The 20,871-nt window shown below is 52.8% G+C and overlaps 6 protein-coding genes across 6 annotated transcripts; 1 reads left to right on the top strand and 5 right to left on the bottom strand.

Annotated features, from left to right (window-relative positions):
- Positions 1-350: 350 nt before the first annotated feature.
- On the bottom strand, positions 351-1,668 carry J4E79_009237 (uncharacterized protein; the record flags this gene model as incomplete). The annotated part of the gene is made up of 3 exons (XM_049358087.1): positions 351-1,144; positions 1,194-1,456; positions 1,616-1,668. 3 exons carry the CDS (start codon positions 1,666-1,668, stop codon positions 351-353), a joined length of 1,110 nt encoding a protein of 369 aa, XP_049207303.1.
- Positions 1,669-3,307: 1,639 nt separating this feature from the next.
- J4E79_009238 (uncharacterized protein) lies at positions 3,308-4,616 on the bottom strand (the record flags this gene model as incomplete). Its single annotated transcript, XM_049358088.1, has 2 exons — positions 3,308-3,967; positions 4,017-4,616. The coding sequence occupies 2 exons, from the start codon at positions 4,614-4,616 to the stop codon at positions 3,308-3,310; spliced, it is 1,260 nt and encodes a 419-aa protein (XP_049207304.1).
- A 3,331-nt stretch (positions 4,617-7,947) lies between these two features.
- J4E79_009239 (uncharacterized protein) lies at positions 7,948-9,101 on the top strand (the record flags this gene model as incomplete). The annotated part of the gene is made up of 2 exons (XM_049358089.1): positions 7,948-8,489; positions 8,537-9,101. 2 exons carry the CDS (start codon positions 7,948-7,950, stop codon positions 9,099-9,101), a joined length of 1,107 nt encoding a protein of 368 aa, XP_049207305.1.
- Positions 9,102-10,439: 1,338 nt separating this feature from the next.
- Positions 10,440-12,733, bottom strand: J4E79_009240 (uncharacterized protein; the record flags this gene model as incomplete). Its single annotated transcript, XM_049358090.1, has 5 exons — positions 10,440-10,649; positions 10,700-12,034; positions 12,283-12,385; positions 12,436-12,533; positions 12,584-12,733. 5 exons carry the CDS (start codon positions 12,731-12,733, stop codon positions 10,440-10,442), a joined length of 1,896 nt encoding a protein of 631 aa, XP_049207306.1.
- Positions 12,734-13,771: 1,038 nt separating this feature from the next.
- On the bottom strand, positions 13,772-17,058 carry J4E79_009241 (uncharacterized protein; the record flags this gene model as incomplete). Its single annotated transcript, XM_049358091.1, has 3 exons — positions 13,772-13,930; positions 13,985-15,259; positions 15,310-17,058. The coding sequence occupies 3 exons, from the start codon at positions 17,056-17,058 to the stop codon at positions 13,772-13,774; spliced, it is 3,183 nt and encodes a 1,060-aa protein (XP_049207307.1).
- A 1,455-nt stretch (positions 17,059-18,513) lies between these two features.
- J4E79_009242 (uncharacterized protein) lies at positions 18,514-20,482 on the bottom strand (the record flags this gene model as incomplete). The annotated part of the gene is made up of 2 exons (XM_049358092.1): positions 18,514-20,240; positions 20,428-20,482. 2 exons carry the CDS (start codon positions 20,480-20,482, stop codon positions 18,514-18,516), a joined length of 1,782 nt encoding a protein of 593 aa, XP_049207308.1.
- Positions 20,483-20,871: the final 389 nt, after the last annotated feature.

Consider the following 20,871-nt stretch of genomic DNA (forward strand, 5'->3'; position numbering starts at 1 on the left):
AAAGGCTACGTCGATGTAGATGTAAATAGGTGTTTCATAGACAAGATCGGTCAGCGAATATTACGACGTGCATAGATTTCACCCTTTGATGAACCAAGGAAGCTTTCACTTTGGCGAAATGGCTTACACAAATGAGACATTGATTGTCTTTTCGTTCTCAATACCCTGGAAATTAATCACGAAGATCAATTTACCACTAAAGTAACAAACTCGTAGGTACCTCCTAGCATGACACCAACCGACTGCTCATCTCCGAATCCGATCGAGCGTCTCGCTTACACCGGTACCTCCAAATTCAACCATACGCCTAATCTACCCTCCATCTGAGAGACCAAAACTTCCCAACCACCTCAAATAGCATGATAGCGCTCCGCAAGCTTCTCAGCATCATACATCTTCGCAGTCGCCCTCTCCAACTCATCCGCGACATACTTCCAAAAGTTGCGCTCACACTTCGCCACCGCATCCATAAGCTGCTCCGTCATCTGCGGCGTCTCCAAATCGTTCTCGTGTACCTCTGAGGGAACGGCATGGCGCAAGTTGTCCTTGAGCTCCGTCGCGTTGTTGAAGTCCTTGATGCGCTTCTTGCCCGCCTTGCTAAGAACACCTGTTCCTTCGGCGTTGGAGTACTGGTTTGGGTTGCGCAGGTGCATGTAGTCCTTTGGGTCGAAGCCGATTTCGCCGACGGAGGTGGCGATGCGGGGGGCGTTGCGGACGAAGCGGCTGTAGACTGCGGCATCGGTGAAGGTTGCCGGTTCGCCTTTGGAGAGGCGCTCTTGGTTTAGGTGGTTGGCGATCTCGCTCCAGAGGAGTTTTTGATCTTGGCGGAGGGTCTTGATGAGGATGTTTTCGGGGTCTTCTTCGACGAGGGGGCGGGTGCTGGTTTTCTTGTCCTGGGGCATGAGTACGGAGATGTTGTTCTCGACCTCCGCCTTGGTGACTTTTGCGCGCTTGAGTCCGTCCATGACGCTATATTTGTATGTGCCTTGGGTTCTCGGGCGATTCAAAAATGTACTTCCTTGGGCAGGTAAGGCGTGGTCAGAAGCTTCTCCGTCTTCAGGTTCAAACAATGGAGATTCCGCTCGGTTACTGGTTGGCGTGACTGAGGGATGGAGCGTTTGGGAAGAAGGAAATTGGTAGCTGCCTGAGAAGTATAAGTACTATTCAGTATAACTGTGTCTTACTAGACTCACTTAGGCTCTCCGCGGCGGTGCTCAGGTGAGAGAGTGGGCCACTGGCGCTCGTGATCTTACTGCCCCGTGCAGTCTTGATCGTTCCTTTCTTCACTCCATCCTTGTTGAATCGCTTCTTACCTCGGCGAAACATCGTGTTTTCTCCAGCAGCGTCATAGAAGAACACATCGTCGCCGCTTTCTTCGCCCGAGAAGCCGATGTCTGGTACAATGACTTGTTCATCTTCAGCCAAATCGCTCGCGCTAGCAGGAGACGTCGATAGCCTAATAAAAAGAGCCTGTTAGCTTCAGTTCTATAACACCCGATTACGTCCAGTGCTATGATCAACGCAGGTGGCTACAATGGACCATCAGACTGCAACAGTGATCGTGATCATACGCGCTGCCGGCGACAATAGCCTGAACACCTTCAAAGCAACTTACTGATTATCGCCTTCGACAAACTCGATGTCGGATCCGAAATTTACAACAGACATACTTGCGTTCTTTCGTATGGTATAGAATATGGAAGATAGAGAGGAAGAAACTGTACTTAGTACCGTACATTAAGTCTGAGAGAAGTGCCTGATGCATAGTGTATGTAATTCTGCGCAGCCTAACGCACCTACCTCGCGGGTCGCAAACGGTGTCGGAGCAATGCCTGAGGCGTGAGGGACTCCCAGTGAATATGGTCATGATCATCACGCCATGCGGTAGCGGGGTCTCGCCCTATGATGGAATCACAAGCCAGGCGCCTGTGGTCAATGATAGGTCAGGAGAAGAGCAGACTTACCAAGTCTCGTGTGCAAACGCTCAGCGTTTGCAATCGGAAATATGTTGGTGAGTCTAGATCTAGATGCTGAATTGCGACTCATTATATTGCGAAAGTGCCATAGTGAAAACAGCCTATGAGACCTCTGTGCGATGTGATGGGGTGGGCAGAATGAGTAGAGCCGTGTCGCAAAAGATCGGAAGATAGCTCATCGAGCATGTGCTATGTTTCAAGGCTGGTGATTCAGGTTGTAGCGTTGCAGATATGATATATTATAATGTACACCTTGTGCTGTACAGCGTTGCACCCAGAATAGGGTGTCGATGCGATCACATCAGTGTGGAAGAGATGCCTGCGTAATCTAAGATTAATTGAACACATTCCTACTTGTGTATCGCGCAGAAAACTAAAGCTTCGGCCCTGTTCAATCCACCTTGCGCCGTGTCGGCTGGCGATCCCGAGTTTCTCGTCTTACGAGTGTCTTTTGACTGCTTACGAGGGAGCAGAGAATGAAGAAGAGACTTAGTAGATGTCATCGTTGACCCTGACATTGTCGATTTGGTGTCCAATTCCGATGGCTTGCCGGAGTCAAGTCTATCGGTTGCTGACATGGTCTGAGAGTTTTCGTGGAAGAGCTTGCTTTGGGTGTGTGAACGAACTTTGGATGGCGGTCAGCGGTAGCATGCCATATGTGGACACTTGCGTTGTTAAGTAGATATGTAGGAGCGCTTGTTTGGTCTCACACATCTTGCCTCATCGCTTATAGTTATACGCAACTTAACAAATAATGTGAGCGCAATGATCAATCCACCGCTGAGATGACAGCGTATACACAAATACATGGTTTGCGAAAGTCGACGACTTGTAAGGGCTTACCAGCAAGCCGACGAAACGGCGGTTTCATGCGCACGGCGGTCTCAGGGGGTAACCGAACAAACATACAGTCCGGCAGCCGAAGGGTGTAATCCTCGTTGTTACTGCAAAGATCTATGGCCAGAAGATCGTGGGTGTCGGGTGTTGACGTAGTAATGACGAAAGGAGTCTAGTGCTTTCCGCATCGGCCGCCCGCCCCGCGTCAGAGGAGTTTGTCAATCATCACACGTCAGGCGCGTACGCATTTCGGGACACCAACGCGCGCACTCATAGAGCTCACAGTTACCATTTTCATGCCCGATCATACGATGAGGATCTTGATGATGATATCAGCAGATCCAAGTCACACAATCGCGAGCCCGCTAACACATCATCGCTACTTTGACAAACGCACATTGATTCATCGCCATCACACGTCAACAAATATGTGGGCTCGTTACTCGGCAGAAACGCTCATTCATATATTTACAGCTAATTTGAAAGCGGACTGCCTACGCAGTCCAACGGCGCATGGTGGAGTTTGAGCCAGCGAATGTGGATCCAATCTCACCCCACTTGATCTGGCTGAAGGTGACTGTAGGTGCCTTCTCAATCTGTTGGATCGCCTTAGGGAAGCCTTCAGTCGCATTGCATGGTCCGGATCCGGACTCTGAGCCGTCAAGCCATTGCATGGCACCGCTCTCATCCCACCAGATACTCAGCGCGAGAACCATACCGCGGGCCAGAGCATCACCCATGCCCTTGTGGCCACCAAGCTTGCTGTACATCTCAGCACCAGGTTGAGCACTGCAGAACTCCTGGTCCATAATGATCTCCTTCCTGGCGTTCTCAATGACGACGCCGTCCTGGACGTACTTGCGGACAATGGCCTGGAGAACGCCGTCCTTGGCAGGGAACTGGGTGATGACGGTGAAAGGCTTCGTGGTGTCGACTTTAAGGCCAGTACCGTAGTAGTCTGGAGAGCTTCGGTGCTTGTAGGGATTGTCTCCGCATCCGTTCTTGTCGCACAATCCAGCCTTGCCGCACTCATCGCCTGTGCAGCCAAAGAGACCATCAGTACTGCAGGTGTGAGGCGCGATTTGGTTGGAGCGAGCGTTTGCCTCCCAGATATCCATTTCGTTGCAGCAAACACCCTGACCCTTGACGTTTCCCTGGAACGAGTAAGCATGAGTACTGAGAGAGAAGGCAGCTTGTACTTACTACACCGTTGATCCATGGTGTAACGAAGCACTGAGCGTCACAGTATCCTGTGCCATAGGCGGCGCCACCTGGGTTCAATTGAGAACGTCCACCATCAGCCTCCATCTCGCTGAGGTAAAGGGCGCCGTTCATGCCGCATGGCAGCTTCGATACGTCGACGTCGAAAGCCAGCTCGTTACCAGTCAGTTGAAGCATCTCGTAGTTCTCCTCGTCCTCGGCCAAGAGGTAGACCCTAGGGCTAGCTTGGCCGCCACTGGGGTTAAACATGTCCAGACGAAGCTCGCCTCCGGTAGTGTAGACACCCATCGTGGAGTAGTCTTGGATGCCTTCCATGATGCAGTTCTTCGCACATGTTTCCTCATCAGGGCACGCAACCGGGTCGGCTGCACTACCCCAGTTTCCGCAGCCGAGTGTTGAGTTCTTCTGGTGGATATTATGGGAAGCTGAGTCGGTGACAATAGCGGTGCTCTGCTCTTTGCATCCTCCCGCTTTGGTGCACTTCCAGGTGGTGAGCTTGGGGTGCACTTCTGGTGTGTTGCCTGGCGTCTGGGCAGCAGCAAGACCTAGAAGGGTCGCCGCGATAAGGGTGTAAGGAGCCATGATATAACGATTGACTAGACGTGAACTTGAAGGAAGGACTTGCAGAGCTTGGAGAGGTGCGAACCGTGAGCCTCTTTATAGCTGCTTTGACAACCAGATGAAGCCGCGGGCTGTTCCTGTACTAATGGACTGCATGCATGTAACAATTTCAACATATTACAGGATATAAGAGCCGCAATGTCTTGGAGCCTGCATTTAGTAAACATCGTCAATGGACCTGGCGGCTGTTGCTGCCATTGGCCGCAAGCTCTGCCTCGGCCCTATTATCAAGGTCGCAATTGTTTCGAACCCTCGCCGCAAGATCTTGACAGCGCAGAACGGTCCGGAAGAACATGCAGAGAACCTTCGACAATCTATTTAAGAGATTGCTATTTGCTCAAATATATTGCATTCGATCACGGGGCCCCAGATGGAGGTTTCACGCGGGGCATTTACCCGGTGTTTGCTCGGCGCAAAGAGAGCTTGACTTGTACAAGCAGGTGCCCGCCCCTTTGCCGTGCTTCTCACAACCAAAAGCCCACCGGGAGCCCGGTTTTGAGTCCGCAGTTGTAGTAGGTCAACACAAGCGTCGAACAAAAGCAATGTGCGGCGGCAAGAAAGAACCAGGTTACCGGGTGAGCAGTCCGATACTCCTGGCTTGGAGCGCGATGAGACCCTCTCACTGTTCACTGTAATGTGTCCTTTCAATGCGCATCTCTTCGCGTGCGCTCGTCGCAGTAAGTTGCAAGCATCAAGTGCCCAGCTCGAGCTTCTCCTGTTCCGCCATGCGTTGAACAGAACGGTATCAATGGCTGTGGCTACAGTTTCCCGGCACCATTCTCGCTACGTTTACGCCTACGACTATCTCTTACATCTAGTACTCGCCGCACGACTCCCGAGCACAGTCATTCTTTACATCCATTGATGAACGTCTGGGTGTCGTCGTCCACGACGATCAGGTTATCGCCAGCCTTGCAGCCGCGGAGAATCAAATGACTCGGTCGCGGATGCTCACTCATCTTCGTCGATCTGATGTTTCGTGAACCCGAAACGCCCGTACGCATCTTTGAGCAGCCTGCACCCCACTCTTGACATGGCAGCCGTCATGGCTTCCACAAGGCACACCATACCCAGCTCTTTCTCCACGATGTCGGTCAGATTCTTCCGATTTCTCTTGGAAAGTGGAATCACAAGACAACGGCTGCCAATGCGCCTGGCTGGCGTCGCATTCGAACGGAGCTTCCGTCCCGCCTGGGACGATACAAGCTTGGTGTCTGGCCGCGGAGAGTAGAATGAGATGGCAACACCCTCCATCAATCTTCTCTCGAACCAGCACCTCGGCAGTGGTCGGATGTGACCAACTTCCGGAAGTCGGGTAGGAAGTTGGAGTATGTTTGGCTGCCAACTTTTGACAAGTAAATATTGTCGCGGAGTCTAGCCCAAGTGTGTGGCTGTCGTTGCCCTGTTGGGTCAGTCCCGCTATCGGGTTTTTAGTCAAGTGGGTCACCTCAACTGGTGAAACTCACAAGGAGCAGCCCTGCGCCGGAGTAGCGCCGAAGGAAGCTCTAACACCCTTTGCGTTGCCATTTCCGCATGTTAAATCCAGGCACCTTGGCTAAGGCCCCTAGTTCTCCGCATTTGCGAACGTTGACGGAATTGCCGTCCCGGTATCGATTGTGGCGCCACCGTCTCCAGATGGACCAACAGGATTGAACGGCAAGACACCACAGTTTCGACGCGAACCTCAAGCAAGAAAGCAAAGTCATCAACATTGCTTATGACAAAAGCAGTCTTTGGAGCATCTGAGTAGTCTGTCTAGTACAACTCCCAGGAACGGTCTCACTTCGGCCGTATTGGCTTAGTGCAGAAGCCGTGAACTGATCCGGCCTTCTTGTTTTTTCGAAAACGGACAAGGAACGCTGGGATATCATACGCTCGCGACATAGATCAGGCATTCCATTCTGCAAAATCTACGAGTCGTTTGTAAGCCATGTGGCAAGATCGGGTAGAAGAAAAGTCAGCACCAGGTGCCACGGTATGAGTTTTCTTCGTTTTTCGTTGGCTGTCACGACTCGCTTGGGTTAGCCAGCCAATGAGAGCGTACAACTCGCCCTGCGCACACCATCAGCAATGATGAGGACAATATCTGGACTTTGGAATGAGTTCAGCAGTCATGAGGACGAAAGCCACCTCCAAGCTGGAGACCACTATCGGGAAGCGGGGAACGTTCGTAGGGCACAAAAATGGTGGTTCGGCACGGCACGGGGGCGCTACCTACCCTATCCTCCGTCCTCATAGAGTTTGCTTTCAACGTCTGGTTTGGACGGCGCCTGTTAGCACCCTCAGGAAAACCTCACACGTACGAACGCGCAATCGCGCACAAAGTTGCGGCAAGGCCGGCCAGAGAGCTGTCAGACTCTTATGGAACGGCTCCTGAACCCTGGAGACCCGCACAAGACCGGCACTTCGATGCCTGTACATATTGTAAGGCCTTTGCTCTTTCAAGCCAAAAGCAGTTTGACATCCAGTATGATCGCCCTCTCTCCTTTCGCCCGTTCAGGCAAAGTGGGCTTCTTCGGAGTTCCTTCCTTGCCATGGGATTGTGCACCTCGACGCGGTGACGTCCACGCTTGCATGATTCCGTGCACACATTTGACTCGCTAAATGCTCCTCCCGACTCAAGCTCCCGCTGCACGCCTCACCATTGGAACCACAAAATTGACAAAAGCATCATGAGGCTTTCGTCGGCGGGGAATTAGTGAAAGGCTAGAGACAGATCCGTTTGCTTTTGGCAATCAAGTGGCCTCGTGTATGGCCGAGCAAACGACTCGCACTCCCCTTTCTCGCGTGGCAACGCTTAGCGAAGCACGTTGCCGATCTTCCTGCCTCGCCATAATGGATCTGCCCCACAATGAACCTGGCTCGAACAGCAACCTGCGTCGACTACCGTCGCAAGGATACCCAGAGCAGCGTCGGTGGTCTTGCTAACAGTATTCTAGCGTTCACAATGCTAGGAGACACACGGCTCGGAGAAAGTGTTGAGACGTCTGTTCGCGCGATCAGCGACGAGGGGGAGGCCGAACTTGTCGAAATACAATATGCTGCAAGATCGTACTCGAATCGCGGTTTTCCAGACTCATCAATCCTCTCCCTCGCCTACATAACCTTATTTTGACGATTCTCCCGACACACCACCGAGTATGGAGGACCGAAGTGGTTCGGTGCTGGCTATAGCCCTCACCTTCTTGATCTTAACATATATCACCGTTGGGCTTCGTTGCTATGTCAGGTAAGATCCACTTGCTATCTTCGTTGTTTTTGGACGCGTCGCTGATAAGAATGTAGGATCTTCATGGTGAAGGGATTCGGCATTGACGACTACTGCATGGTCGTCACACTTTGCTTTTTCACCGGTTATCTCGTGTCTCAAATCGGCGGTGCTCTCCACGGAACAGGTGTTCGCCGCGAGAAACTCACCGACGAACGAGCGCAAACGGCCCTTCACTTCTGGTTCTTCTGCGAAATATTCTACACATTATCGACATGCATGCTCAAGATCGCCGTCGGGTTCTTCTTGCTTCGAATCACCGTCGTACAGATGCACATCTGGCTCATCCGGTTTATCATGGTAGTTTCTGCCATCGTGGGAGTCGCATACACATCGGTCGTCATCTTCCAGTGCAAGCCGGTCTCATTCTGGTGGGACCTGAACCCTAATCACCACGGCACTTGCTTGTCAGCGACACTAGTCATGAACTTCACGTTCGTGGTTTCTGGACTCAACGCGTTTGCGGACTGGATGTTTGCGATTCTCCCGGTTCTGATCGTCAAAGATCTGCACATGAAGAAACGCATGAAAGTCATCGTCGCGTCCGTCATTGCTCTTGCCGCAATGTAAGTATTTCGCGAGCCGCATAACAACGTCTCTAACAAATCGATAGTGGTTCGACAGCAACGATCATCCGTCTCCCGTACACTACCTCGTTGAAGGGATACAAGGGCGACTTTCTCTACCGAACAACCGATTTCGCGATTTGGAGCACAGTAGAGGTGGGATTGGGCATAACAGCTGGTTCTATCGCGACTCTGAGGCCGCTCATGAAGCAGGCTCTCGAGATCACTCGCTCGGCTTCAGCTCTACCCTGGAGTAAGCCTTCACTGAACTCCGGCCCGCTGCAGTCGGGAACCCAATTGGGCACTCTCAAGCCTTCGATAAAGAAGTCGATCACAATCACAACCTCCAGAGCTCGGAGAGAGAGCGCCAGCTCTGACGAGGAGATAATACTGGGCAGAAGCCAGCCATCAGAAGCCTGGCAGCAACAGCAGGGACTGCCTGGCTACGTTACGTCTACCGTTCTAGACGAACGGGAGAAGCGACAAGTATCAGAGAAGCATCGTCAGCATACGACAGAACGCGAAAGGAGGGGCAGTCCTGGAGGGGCCAGCGACTCCACTCTCGACAGCAAATCGACTGGCAAGGCCGCAAAGGTTCATGAGCGTTTTTGATTAGAAGTTTCATTTGAAGCACTGCACGATACCCCATAGTAATAGAATTCTGCATCAATTTCCATGTCTTTGCATCTTTGCATCCCTATTACACGGCAGAGCTGTTGCTGCGTTCAAGCCCATGCACATTCATTACTACTACTACCGCATCTATTCCAACCCGTTCTGACCTCGATAATTGAGTATGCGGGCTACACTTGTGCTGCACAATCATTAAAGCAGTAACATTTGTGCATCCAACTTGACTATCCACTCTCGGCTTAGATGAATTCCAGCCCGGTAACCACCGGCACCTAACACCTGATTCTCAAAGCCGACAACCGAAATTCCTCGCAAGGAGACTCTTCAGATACTAGCGCGAAAGCCAGAACGAGCTCACCCCCGGGGTGACTTTAACCAATTCCAGCCTCCACGATATCTCCTCCTGCCTGCCCGCGCAGATCAACAAGATCATCTAGATCACCTCCATATAACCCCTTCGCCGCTCACCGCTCCTGGCCCATCTCCCCTTTCCTTTCTCATTCCGCGTTCGTGCCATCCTCAGTAACGATCCACGCTGACCGTCGATCACCTAGCCTTGTCTTCCGCTGTATCGGTAACACGGAAAAAGCGATCAACACCGTTCATGGAAAATAAAGTTGCTGTCGAAAAACGCTCCATCGCGATTGATTAGTTGATCCAGTGTGTCGGGGCATCAAGGAAGTATCTGATTCCGAGCTGTCACATTTTCTATGATTGCAATGGAAGAACCCGTGGTAGTGAGCCTCAAGGTCAGGTTGAACGACGATTGTATGTATATCGCGTGAGTCTAGCTAAGTGCTTGAGCACAGAGCTATCACGATCATCCCGCATGTCGAAGTGCAGGTCCGATAATCAGCCCGAACCGAGGTAGTCAAGTCAAAGGTGCTTGATCTGCTACGTTCAGCTATGCATCTGAGCCGTCATTGTATAGCTGACATATTGCTTACAAACGCAACGGGTCCGTCCGCACAACGGCGCGTGAAACGGGCTAGCAAATTGCTGGCCTGGCAAAGGTCCGACTACACGATGACCGCGACAGGGTCTGCAGCAATTGACCACATGAAATCGCCGACCATCAGCACTTGAACCCCATAATCACGGCTTTTGTTCCTGAAACAGATGTTCTGTCTGCCCAGGCATGTACATAGTCCATCCGCATCGCCCCAGACAGGAATCTCTTCTTGCTCAAGTCTTTCACCAGTAGTAACCTCCCTGATATCTTCATGCATTGATTTCCAGGTTCCCAATTATATTACATTATCAGATCAGGTGTATCGACGCTGCCGCCGCAGCTACCTAGCCTATATTTAGAAGAACCTACCACAATATATCCGAAAACGCGGTCCTGAGCACTTCCGTCCTCGTCTTCTGCATCTCCGGTGCGATGCCGACCAGATCCAAAATATCGAGACACTTCCGCGCATCTTCCTTCGCTTCCTTGAGCAAGGGGTCTGCTGAGGGAGGCAAGCCGTTGTGACTGGGTGAAAGCGGTTGCGCTTGCTGGCCGAGGATTCGAGCCATGAGGAGCTAGGAGACATGTCAGTGACCTGGTAATCATACACAAAGATTACACTTACCGCTTCCTCAAACGCGCGATGCTGGAACACCCACCACACACTGGCATCGATCCTGAGGTACTCCCAGAAATGGAAGAAAGACTGCAACGCCATCCTAGCCGCATCCAGCGCGCCTTTGACGTCGCACGGTACGCCCTCTGCGGGGTTCTCATCCGCCTGTATGGCCATGACGCAATGCCAGAAGTTGCTTCGGAAGAACAAGTTCTGTCGTAAACCGCGTGGGTTTGTTTCTGCCATAGCGCGTATAGTGACTTCGTCAGATGCTGTAAGATCTGCGGGGAAGCTCTTGTGCAAAGCAAAGTATTCGTTTACTAGCTCGGCTTTATGCGACATTGAGGTCGTCAGGGGTGTTGCTAACGAACGTGGGATACAGACGGTGCGGGACACGAGGTTGGCCATGTGCCACATGGAGCGAATGTATCTTCGATCTGACAACTCGTAGGAAGGATAAAGATCGTGGTTCGAGGCAATGTTGCTGATGCTCATGGGATTGATGACGGGGTCTGTCGTGCCGTTGTTTGAAGAACCGTTCGGAATGTATTCATCAAGGTCATCGCTCAGGGATTCTGGCTGTATGTCTGAGAAAACACTGGTCGGTGGGAGTTTTAGTAAAACGGTAAGAAAGGTGTCCTGAAGATAGATGGCTTGCCAGAGCTTCCGCCGTTGCTGTTTGTCACTCAATGAACACCGAGGCGCGATGATGTCTGGGTCGCGATGTAGTCCCATGGCGTATGCTTGCCGTACTAGAACTCCACCAAAAGCCCATGCATCAGAAGCATGGTTGTCGTTCATCAAAAAGTATCCTATCAGAACCATGGCCTGCAGTGTTCTGACCGAAGCTCGACTGAGGTATGAAGATATTCGCAAAGCCTGTTGAGCTGCTGATATGTAGAACTCGGCAATCTTTGCTCGCTCGGCATTATCAGTGGTACGGATGAATTGCGTACCCATTGCGTACACAACAAAGTGAAGAGCAACCAACACAGGATCTGCTGAATGTTTCTCCTCTATGGGTAGTGACCAGAAACGTTGATAGTCGGCATAGAAGTTCCTGCGATGTACCATAGGGTACACTGGGTCGACAGCATCAAAGTACTTGTCTACCAGAATGTCTGCCTGCTCTTTAGCTGGCAGCACGCCGACGACTTCGGCGAGACCGCCGCGACTCGTCCAGTAATTAGCAAAGGGATGCTCAGAACCCAGACCAAAGAATGGCGCGGGCGTGTGGTTAGAGTACGGTATGTTTGATAACAGGAATGGCGAGGACCCTGATGATGACAACGACACGCTACGATACTGTGCTCTGACTGGCGTTGGTGGTACCTGGATGTGGGCCTGTCAGACGAGTCAGAGAACCGCTAGAACTATGCTTTTCACGACATTTTCACTGATGATGAAGTAATGCCAAAAATGGGCTTGGAGTATTTGACGGCTACGAAACTCGTCAGGTCTTGACCCAACGCGTTCGGCCGATTCCCCAAAGCCCCACAATCGCGAATAGCCACCGGCGCCCGAAAGGTTGGGCCGACATGCGTTCGCAGGAGGTTCGCAATTATGTGACAGGAACAAGGGATGTGTATTACCTGAACGGGCTTGTTGCCATGTGGGTGCGGGTCACTGCCAAGGTGCAACGAAGGCCTCGCGCTCGTTTTTCTGGAGCGTCCCGCAGTGCGACCGGCGCCAACCCTGTGCAAAGGCTCAGCAGATGCGCGTCCAGGGATGCCATGGGAACTTACTTGTCCGAAGAATTCGCGATCAGGTTGGCGATGTCGGAGTATTTGCATGTTGACTGTCGCTTGATGCAGGCCAAGCAATGAGGACGAGTTCGGTCACACTGCGTCGGTTCAGTCTCGGGCAGCCATTGCGCCAGCGCGCTGCACTCACTTTGGTCTTGCGCTCGACACACTCCTCGCAGCTCAGCGTCGGCTTGTTGCGCTTTTGCTTCTTCTTTGGTGGCGCATCGCCGTGGGTGCCTGACGCGCTGGTGGTGGACGGATCAGGACTCGTCGAGGGCTGCGTGCCTTCGTCATCCATTGTGCAGCGCATGCGGCGATCGGAATGCGCGTGAGCTTGGTCCGAGTGCTTGACACTGACGGGCAAATGCGAGGATCCAAGCGGCAACAGTGGGCACGACGTTGGCGGGAATAAAAGTGAGGGTTGAAGTATTTCCGCGCTGGAGCTGACGCGCCCCAGAAAAGGGCACCGAGGTTGCGTGGGGACGCTGTGGAGTTGATACCAGCCACTGCTGCTTGGCACTCACGAGAAGGGGCCTAGAACTCACCACTAGAGACGACGTCAGTCGGCCTAGTTGCGCGTCTATTTAGGCTATGGATCATCCTGCGCGTAGATGCGATAGCCAGCCATGACTGCAGATGATGCAGGAGCGTGTAGATGGGTGGGACGTCATCTCCAGATCGGAACAGCTTCATAGCACAATATGATCTTGATCATCTTAACGTTGCCGTCTTGATGGATCATCTCATTTTAATCTCAATAATTTCTGTTTGATGTTCGTCAGGAAGCGAAAAGGTGTAATAACTCGGGGCTTCATAGCAACACCACACGAAATGGATAGAGGACGCTGCTACATACTTTGGTTGAAAAGGCACATAAATCGCGCTGTAGCGCTTGTTGGTATATCGTGTTCCACTAGTAGAAGTGCATAGCTAGCTGACGTCGAAGATTCAAAGGCGTCCAGCGCCGGCTTTAACGCTATTCCCGAGCGCCGGCAGTACTTTATCTACCGGCCAGGAACGCTCATCATGGCATCATGACATTTGTCAGCGACGTCTGCGCCTTCCACATCTACTGTCACTTTGGAAGGAGCCACGCGTCAGAGGAGCAACCGCGACCGGCCACAGCATGCGTTTCTGGCTCCCATCGTGAGGAGTTTAGACCTGGATCAGGAAAACACTCAAATACACAATCGATGCCATAGTATACTTGAGAGGAGACGTATAAACAAAAGGAACAAGACGCTCAACAACCTGCCGGCATCCATCACATCCAAGCAAAAGCGAAAGACACCTTAATACGACAACCTCACAGTCCGTCCGGCGAAAGAGACCCCCCTTAAGTATACATCCTCTTAGCATCACGGTAACCCCCACCACCGCGCATATCATCCTCGAAAGCCTCAGCAACCTCAAGCACACGCTTAACATGCTCCATACTAAACACCGACTTCTCCGCAAGCGCAATCGACTGCGACGTCTTGACCGTATTCTTAATCTGCAGAAATTGTTAGCCGACATCCACGCACACCACCACCACAGCAACACATACCTGTCTCCCATTCATACTCCTCTTACTCAGCTCATCAAAGTCCACATCGGTAAACGGCTTCATGACCTTCCCACCTTTATCTTCTTGCCCCTCCTTCACAGCACCCTCCTCATCACTGTCTTTATCCTTGCCCTTCTTCTTCTCGGCTTCGGCGTCACGACCCATCTGCTCCACCTTGCCAATATGGTGCTGCCAGATCTTCTTCCTCGCCTTGGCTTCCAGGTTGTCGTAGCGGATACCCATGTGGATCCTGCTCTGGAATGCTTCATCGAAGGTTTCCACGCGGTTTGTTGTGAGGAAGAGGATGCCTTGGTAGTACTCTGTCAGACGCAGGAAGACAGATACGAGGCTGTTGCGGTGGATGTCGTGGGGTTGGCGCGCTTCGAGAAACACGTCTGCTTCGTCGAGGAGGAGGATGGCGCCCCAGGAATGCGTAATGTCCATTATGCGGTTTAGATCGGTTTCGAGTGAGCGGCTGTTGGTACCTAGTTCGCCTGCCGAGACGGCGTAGAGTGGGCATTTGAGGTACTCGGCGATGGATTCGCCGGTCAGCGTTTTACCTACACCGGGAGGGCCGTGGAGGACGACGTTGAGGCCTTTTCCTTTGCCCTGGATGACGTCGTCGATGGTCTTTGCGGCGTTGAAGCGGTGGGAAGAGACTAGGCCTTTGAGGTTCTGCTTGATGCGGCTGGGCAGGACGAGGCTGGAGAAGGCTTCGTCGTTCCATTTGATGTCGTCGATGCCGGCGAGCGAGAATTCGAGCCAGAGTTTCTCAGAGAAGGCGAAACCGAGGACGACGGGAGAGGCGATGAGGAGCTCTTCTTCGGTGAAGCATTGCTGCTTGTTTTCTGAGCCGTCTTCGTCGGTTTCGACTTGCTTGTCGGGACTGTCGCCCTTTTCCTTGTCGATGACGCTTTGTGGCACACGGATGGGGTGCTTCTTACCCTTCTTGTCCTTCCACATGACGATGCGCATCTTGTCTTTCTCTTCATCTTCCTCGCCCTCATCAGATCCACAGCAGCAGTCGTCACTATCATCATCGTCGTCATCGTTTTCCTCATTCTGTGCAAGCTCGTCTTGCTTGAGGTACGAGAGCGGATAGTTGGGATTGATGCGGCGGAAGATGGCAGGATCGACCATGACGCGGCCATTGATGATGAAGCGGATGATGTTGTTCTTGTGCTTCATGTACGCAATGCCCTTCTGGAGCCGGTAGTTCATGCCTTGGAGGGCGACGAACTTCTTGCCTCGGTCGACGAGTTGCTTCTTGATACTCTGCAAGACCATTAGCTAATGCACGCTCGATCCACCGGTTAATGATTCACCTCAGGATCCTTGTGGTACTTCAACGGATAAGCCGAGAGACTGGTAATCTTCTTGTGGCCCTTGAAAGCCTGGATTGTGATCTGATGGTCTCCAAGGCCAAACGACTTGCCATCATACTCAAGATACTTGCCATCAACATACCAGGACTTGACTCCTGTCATCCAGCTCTCATACTCATACGCGGTCTCGACCTTGAAGCATCGCGGATCATCCTTGTTGTGATACGTGGGAGTGAAGGCGATCGTGTTCGGCTTGAACAATGCCCAAACGAGGTCGTACGTGATCGTACCCGCTTTGAGCATGGGCCGCAGAGCCTTGCGCGTCGCAGTGTAGTCCTCGTCAATGTAACTCAGAAGCAGTTTGCATGATGCAATCTGCTGTTTGACGCGCTTCTGCTCTTTCGACTTCTTTGCCTTCTTCAGCTTTGGCTTTAGCGTCTTCTTGATGTAGGTCTTCAGTTCGTCGTAGTAGTGGAACAGCGTGTGGGGGTCAATCTGCGGGATGTCTTCCACCAGGCTGATGCTCTTGCAGTCCTTGAAAACCTCTTGGAGTGCATTGCGGAGTAATTTAGACTTGATATCCAGTTGTGTCTCTTGATACTTGCCTTCCCAGTTGAGTCTCCTGCGCACGGTGAACACGCAGTCAAACTCATCTTTTTGGTCGGCGTTACTCTCAACAAGTTTCCAATCGCGTATCTTCATGTCGAAAACCTGGTCGACGCGCTTGAACTCGAGGGCGTTCTTCTTGACTGGCTTGTCAAGCTTCGTAGTAGATACGGCGGCAGCGGCAGCAGCAGCATTGAGAGAAGCTTGTTGCGCCTTGAGACTGTTGAGCAGACCACTTACTTTGGTCACTTGCGTGTCAAGGGTATCTCCTGGCAGCGGAGGCTCTGGCGGTGGAGCCGGCGCATCGAGATCGTCCTCGGAGGACGATGAGATTGACGACAATTCAGATAATTCGGCCTTCTTTGCTTTCTTTGCCTTCCGCTTTGCTTTCGCTTTTGCGCGTTTCCGTCTCGATTTCTCATCCTCGGAATCTGTATCGCTGTCGGATGAGCTCGAAGTGTCAGAAGTACTATCGTCGCTAGAACTGTCTAGCTTCTTGTTCTTCTTCTTTTTGGCTTTGGCTCGCAAGGCCTTCCGGCGGCTCTTCTTGTCATCTGCCTCTGAATCTGAATCCGAGCTTGAATCGGAGGTATCAGCCGAACTTTCATCCTCGCTTGTTGAATCGTGCTTCCTGCTCTTGCTCTTCTTACTCTTCGCCTTCGCCCGTTGCTTCTTCTTCGCTGCTGCTCGTTTCGCGGCCAACTTCCGCTTCTTCTTACGCTTAGCCTTCTCGTCCTCACTACTCTCTTCCGACTCACTGTCGCTCTCAGAGCCACTATCGTCCGATGTAGACGTCTCTTCTGCTTTACGCCTTGACTTCTTTGATGCGTGTTTCCCTCGCCTGTTGACACTCTTCTTCTTCGCAACGACTAGCTCAGACTTTGGCACCTCAGTATGCTCGACAGAAACAGCTGCCTGCTTCTCATCGGTATTTTGAGCCGTATCAGCCACATGAGCTTCGACAGTCTCTTGAGAGGAATCCATCTTTGGCTCGTGCAGCGAGATGTCGTCCGGGTCGGACTTCACGGACGGGGTTGCAACAATGACTGGTGACGATGATGAGGTGTCGGAAAGCTTTTTGCTAGCTTTGGCAGGTAAAGAAGGTTTGGTGGAAGAAGTCTTTGAACTGTCCGGTCCGTTCATGGGTCGTAGACTTGCCAAGATGCGAGGCTGGCTTTCTGCTATTGCTTAACTGTTGAATATGCTGCTGGAGATAAGGACCTGGAAGAAGTCGTAATACGTAAACTTGGGATCCGGCTTGTTCAAGAAATGCAGCAATTGCAGATGAAACAGTCTCAAAGGCTGAGACAAGAGGAGGACCTAGGTCTCACACCCTTTTATCCACCAACAGAGCCGCAAAGTGAAGCCTAACCTCACTCCGTCTCTGTTCCCGACCCACACCCTTCTCTAATCAGATCTCTCGCCCACACAACACACTACTAGGCTGCAGTCTTGTATTACCGTTCTCGATTACCCCGCAGTACCTAATCCGGGATCTGGCAAATGGCGAGCTCTGAATAGCGAAATCCGACAAGGCTGAACTTGTTGGGAGCCAGCGTGCTCGACTAGATCGTCTTATCACCATATCAGTACAGGGTGGTGGTGGGGTGGAGGCCGCACATACCTAATGAACCTCTTCAGCCGAATCTGCTGCCTAGCCACGACCTTCCTGTAGGAGCAACGTTTCGTCGATGTATTGGCCTGAGCAGGCTATAATGCATAGACAGGCTGAAAAAAGAGCGATGTCGTGATGACCGGTGAGGAGGTAACCAATGTCAAGGCAGAGCGTAGCTCAGCCTCGTCTGACAATGCTTTCAGCCTTGCAGGAGTGTGGACGCGCTCGCTTTCGCCGGTCCCAATCAGTCTTTCGTGGTTCATCTGCACCTCTCTTTCTCGAGGGCATGTATACGGCTCACAGAACTCGGCCGTCGACTGCGTGACGCTCTTATACCTGCGGGCTGGTCCGGTGGCGCTGCGGCTGTCTCTACATCACACTTCCCTGCGTTGCCGGTAACGCAAAGACGCACTGTGCTCTCTACGCACATGCATATTACCGAAGTGGCTCATCTTTTGACGTTGTGTTCCCATCGGCTGCTGCTGAGCTGCAGTGATGGTCGTTCGTGTGTCGCGCTGAGTGGCCCTGCCTCACCAGGAAGGAATGCAGTAGCTGCATCGGCTAGGTATCGAGCGCATTACCGAGCACCCGTGGACAGCTCGCCTCACTTATCCCATGCTGCACGGATATACAGTCGCGCATACATTAGAGTCCTTGGTGTTGACGAATTTCTAATCAGAAGTATTGGTTGTTCCCTAGTGGATCGAAAGCAAGTGGTGTATCTGAGAAACAACGGAACCAACCTCAATCCTACAAACCCAAAACACTTTCTCATAACGAAAGAAGCGCGCTGTACAACGCCTCATCAATGCATACAGCGCCAGCAACACGCGCAAAGCACGATTCGTGCGCACATGTGATACGCTGACCAGACGCCAACCGCAAGCTTCCGGTTCTGTCATGCAGCTCCAAATAACGCCCCGCATTACCGAAGACAACGACGTGATGCACGAGTTTTGCCGTCGCTGTAAGGGTATAGGCACCTACGAACTTGTCTTTTTCTTGCCAAAATGCATGTGCCCAAGGCCATGCTCTTTCGCATCCTTCATCTCACTCTCAGGCTTTCCATCAGGTAGATCGTTGGTGTGAGCTGCTCCTGAGACGTGATACTTCAAGCTCTCCGCAATTCCGCCAATGTGGCCCCCGCTCTGGTGTGACCCAGTAGGCTGGTCTGCGGATCGCGAGTGGCTAGCAACATGACTAGAATTGTCAGGACGATCTGGTTGCGTGGGGTCTGAGATTGCCGTTGTCGGCCCACTCGTTGTCGCGTCTGTGCTTGTTCGAGAAGCAGAACCGTTCGGCTCCATCAAGACTTTTTCCCCATTCGGACCATGTGGTCGGACATGCTTGGTGTCACTATCTCCGCTGTCCCTCCGGCCGGGAGCTTCGACAATGGTGGTACCCTTCTTGTTCTCGCTTCGGACGCTGTTCGCTCGGCTGATGTCGGACTTCTCGTTGGGTGGGCTCGCTGTACGGACACCTAGATCTTTGTCTTCGGACGGCTCCACGCCCTTGGTACCCCTCCAATCTGCGGGCTCGGCTTGTTGCACAGGCTCACCCTCCTTCGGTTCTGTAATGACAACACCAGGTCGGCCTTCTTCACTAGAGAGTGCGCGCCAGACTACGGCTATGCGCTCGAAAGCTTGTGTGCCTTTTCGAGATGAGCCTTTGATGCCGTCCATGGCTTCCCATGCAATCTCAAACATGCCCGACTGGTCGACATTGCCATTCTGCTCAGGGCCGTTCCCTTCAAAGTATGTGTTGAACCACACGTGCGCGACAGCGGTGACCATGGTCAAATCGAAGGCGGCTTTGTTACGACGCTCGACGTCAATGTTGATGTCGTTGGTGGGCAGAACTACGCGCTTGGCGGGTCGGAAGACGACGTCGCCTGTGCCCGTGGGTAGGCTCTCGCGCGACGATCTTGGCTCGGCCGTGGTGGTGCCATCGACATTGCTCTGCTGCTGCTGCTCGAGGGAGGAAGTCGAGCCATTCTTGGGACCTTCGCTCGTCTTGGATGGGCCGAAACCGTTCTTGTACATGACCTCCTGCACTGCCTGTGCCATGCCGGTAGTCTTGACTTCGCCCCGCACAATCTCTCTCTCGTCGCGGGTGAAGGTGTGGAAGTTCTTGATGAGCTTGCCATCCTCGACGAAGCCCTCGATTTGGATTTTGACACCGTCTCTCAGGCCCCAGCAGTGTACCTCAAGTATTTCGACCTGCCGCTCGACATACAACTTGCCGTGCTTGGCCCAGCGATCCACGTAGTCTATCCATCGGAGCTGGCTGGGGATGCTGACGCCTTTGCCCATGTTGGGACGCATGCGCCGCTCGGTGAAGCGGTCCAGAGCCTTGTGCACCGGCCAGCCTTCCTCACTGATGAGGTAACTGCAACTAGCAGTTCCCGATCGCCCTTTCCCGGCCTTGCAGTGTACGACGACGACGCGCCCCTCCTTCTCATGGAGCCAGTTGCGCATGCTGGCCATGATGTTCGGTATCAGGGCAAAAGGCGGCGGGTGGTGATCGGGGAAGGGATAATGGTAGACGCGACCGTAGACCTCCGAGTCGGGATAGCCCGTCCCTTCAGCGCGGAACTCCCATATGGCCCAATCGTCGCCATGTTTCGAGTCGAGAAACTTTACGAGCGAGTCAAGCGGGTTGCGATAGGCGCGCTGCGGGTAGGTGCCGCTAGGGCCCGAGGTAGCGATTACTAGACGCTGTCAGAGGGCGAACCATGGGATTCTTCTTGGAGCGACTGTACTGTTGTCGGTCACATAGCAGAGGTCGAGGCCAGCTTCAGCATGCCTGGCGCGAGGGCCGGCTACGAGTTGCCGCAAAAGCGACGCCTGCGATGGTCAGTTCGATCTCCCATGGTGTCGTCTCTCTGTTATGCGCACCATTATTCCGGCGGTCGTCTGAAGTATCGAGGAGCAATATTGCGTCTTGGCTCATGGCGGGAGTCGAGGCGCGAGGGATGCTGCCTCTAGGCGCGGGCAGGCGCGACCGAAAGGTGGGTACGTCACCCTGCCCGGCTTCTGCGCTAGGCGTCGGTTCCTGCCCAGACCTGCTCTCCTCCCCGCCACCTTAACATTTTTACTCGCCACACGCCTCACAGCCACATTATACTGCATTTGACATTTGGTCCTGCAGTCAAGTATCGCAACCATCGACTCCATCTCAAATGTCGCTCCAACTCACTGACCGGCTGTGCTGCATCCTTGCCGAGAGACCCGTTTCAGCCTGATCCGCATGCGACCGTCATCTCAAGCAGGCACACAGCAGACCCGGTCTCGCCCCAGGATGAAAGACAACGCGATTCGTTTTGGTGTGAACATTATCTA

This window comes from Alternaria viburni (genome assembly GCF_023758015.1).
Source record: "Alternaria viburni strain BMP 2772 chromosome Unknown scaffold_24, whole genome shotgun sequence".
NCBI classification, from domain to species: Eukaryota; Fungi; Ascomycota; class Dothideomycetes; order Pleosporales; family Pleosporaceae; genus Alternaria; species Alternaria viburni.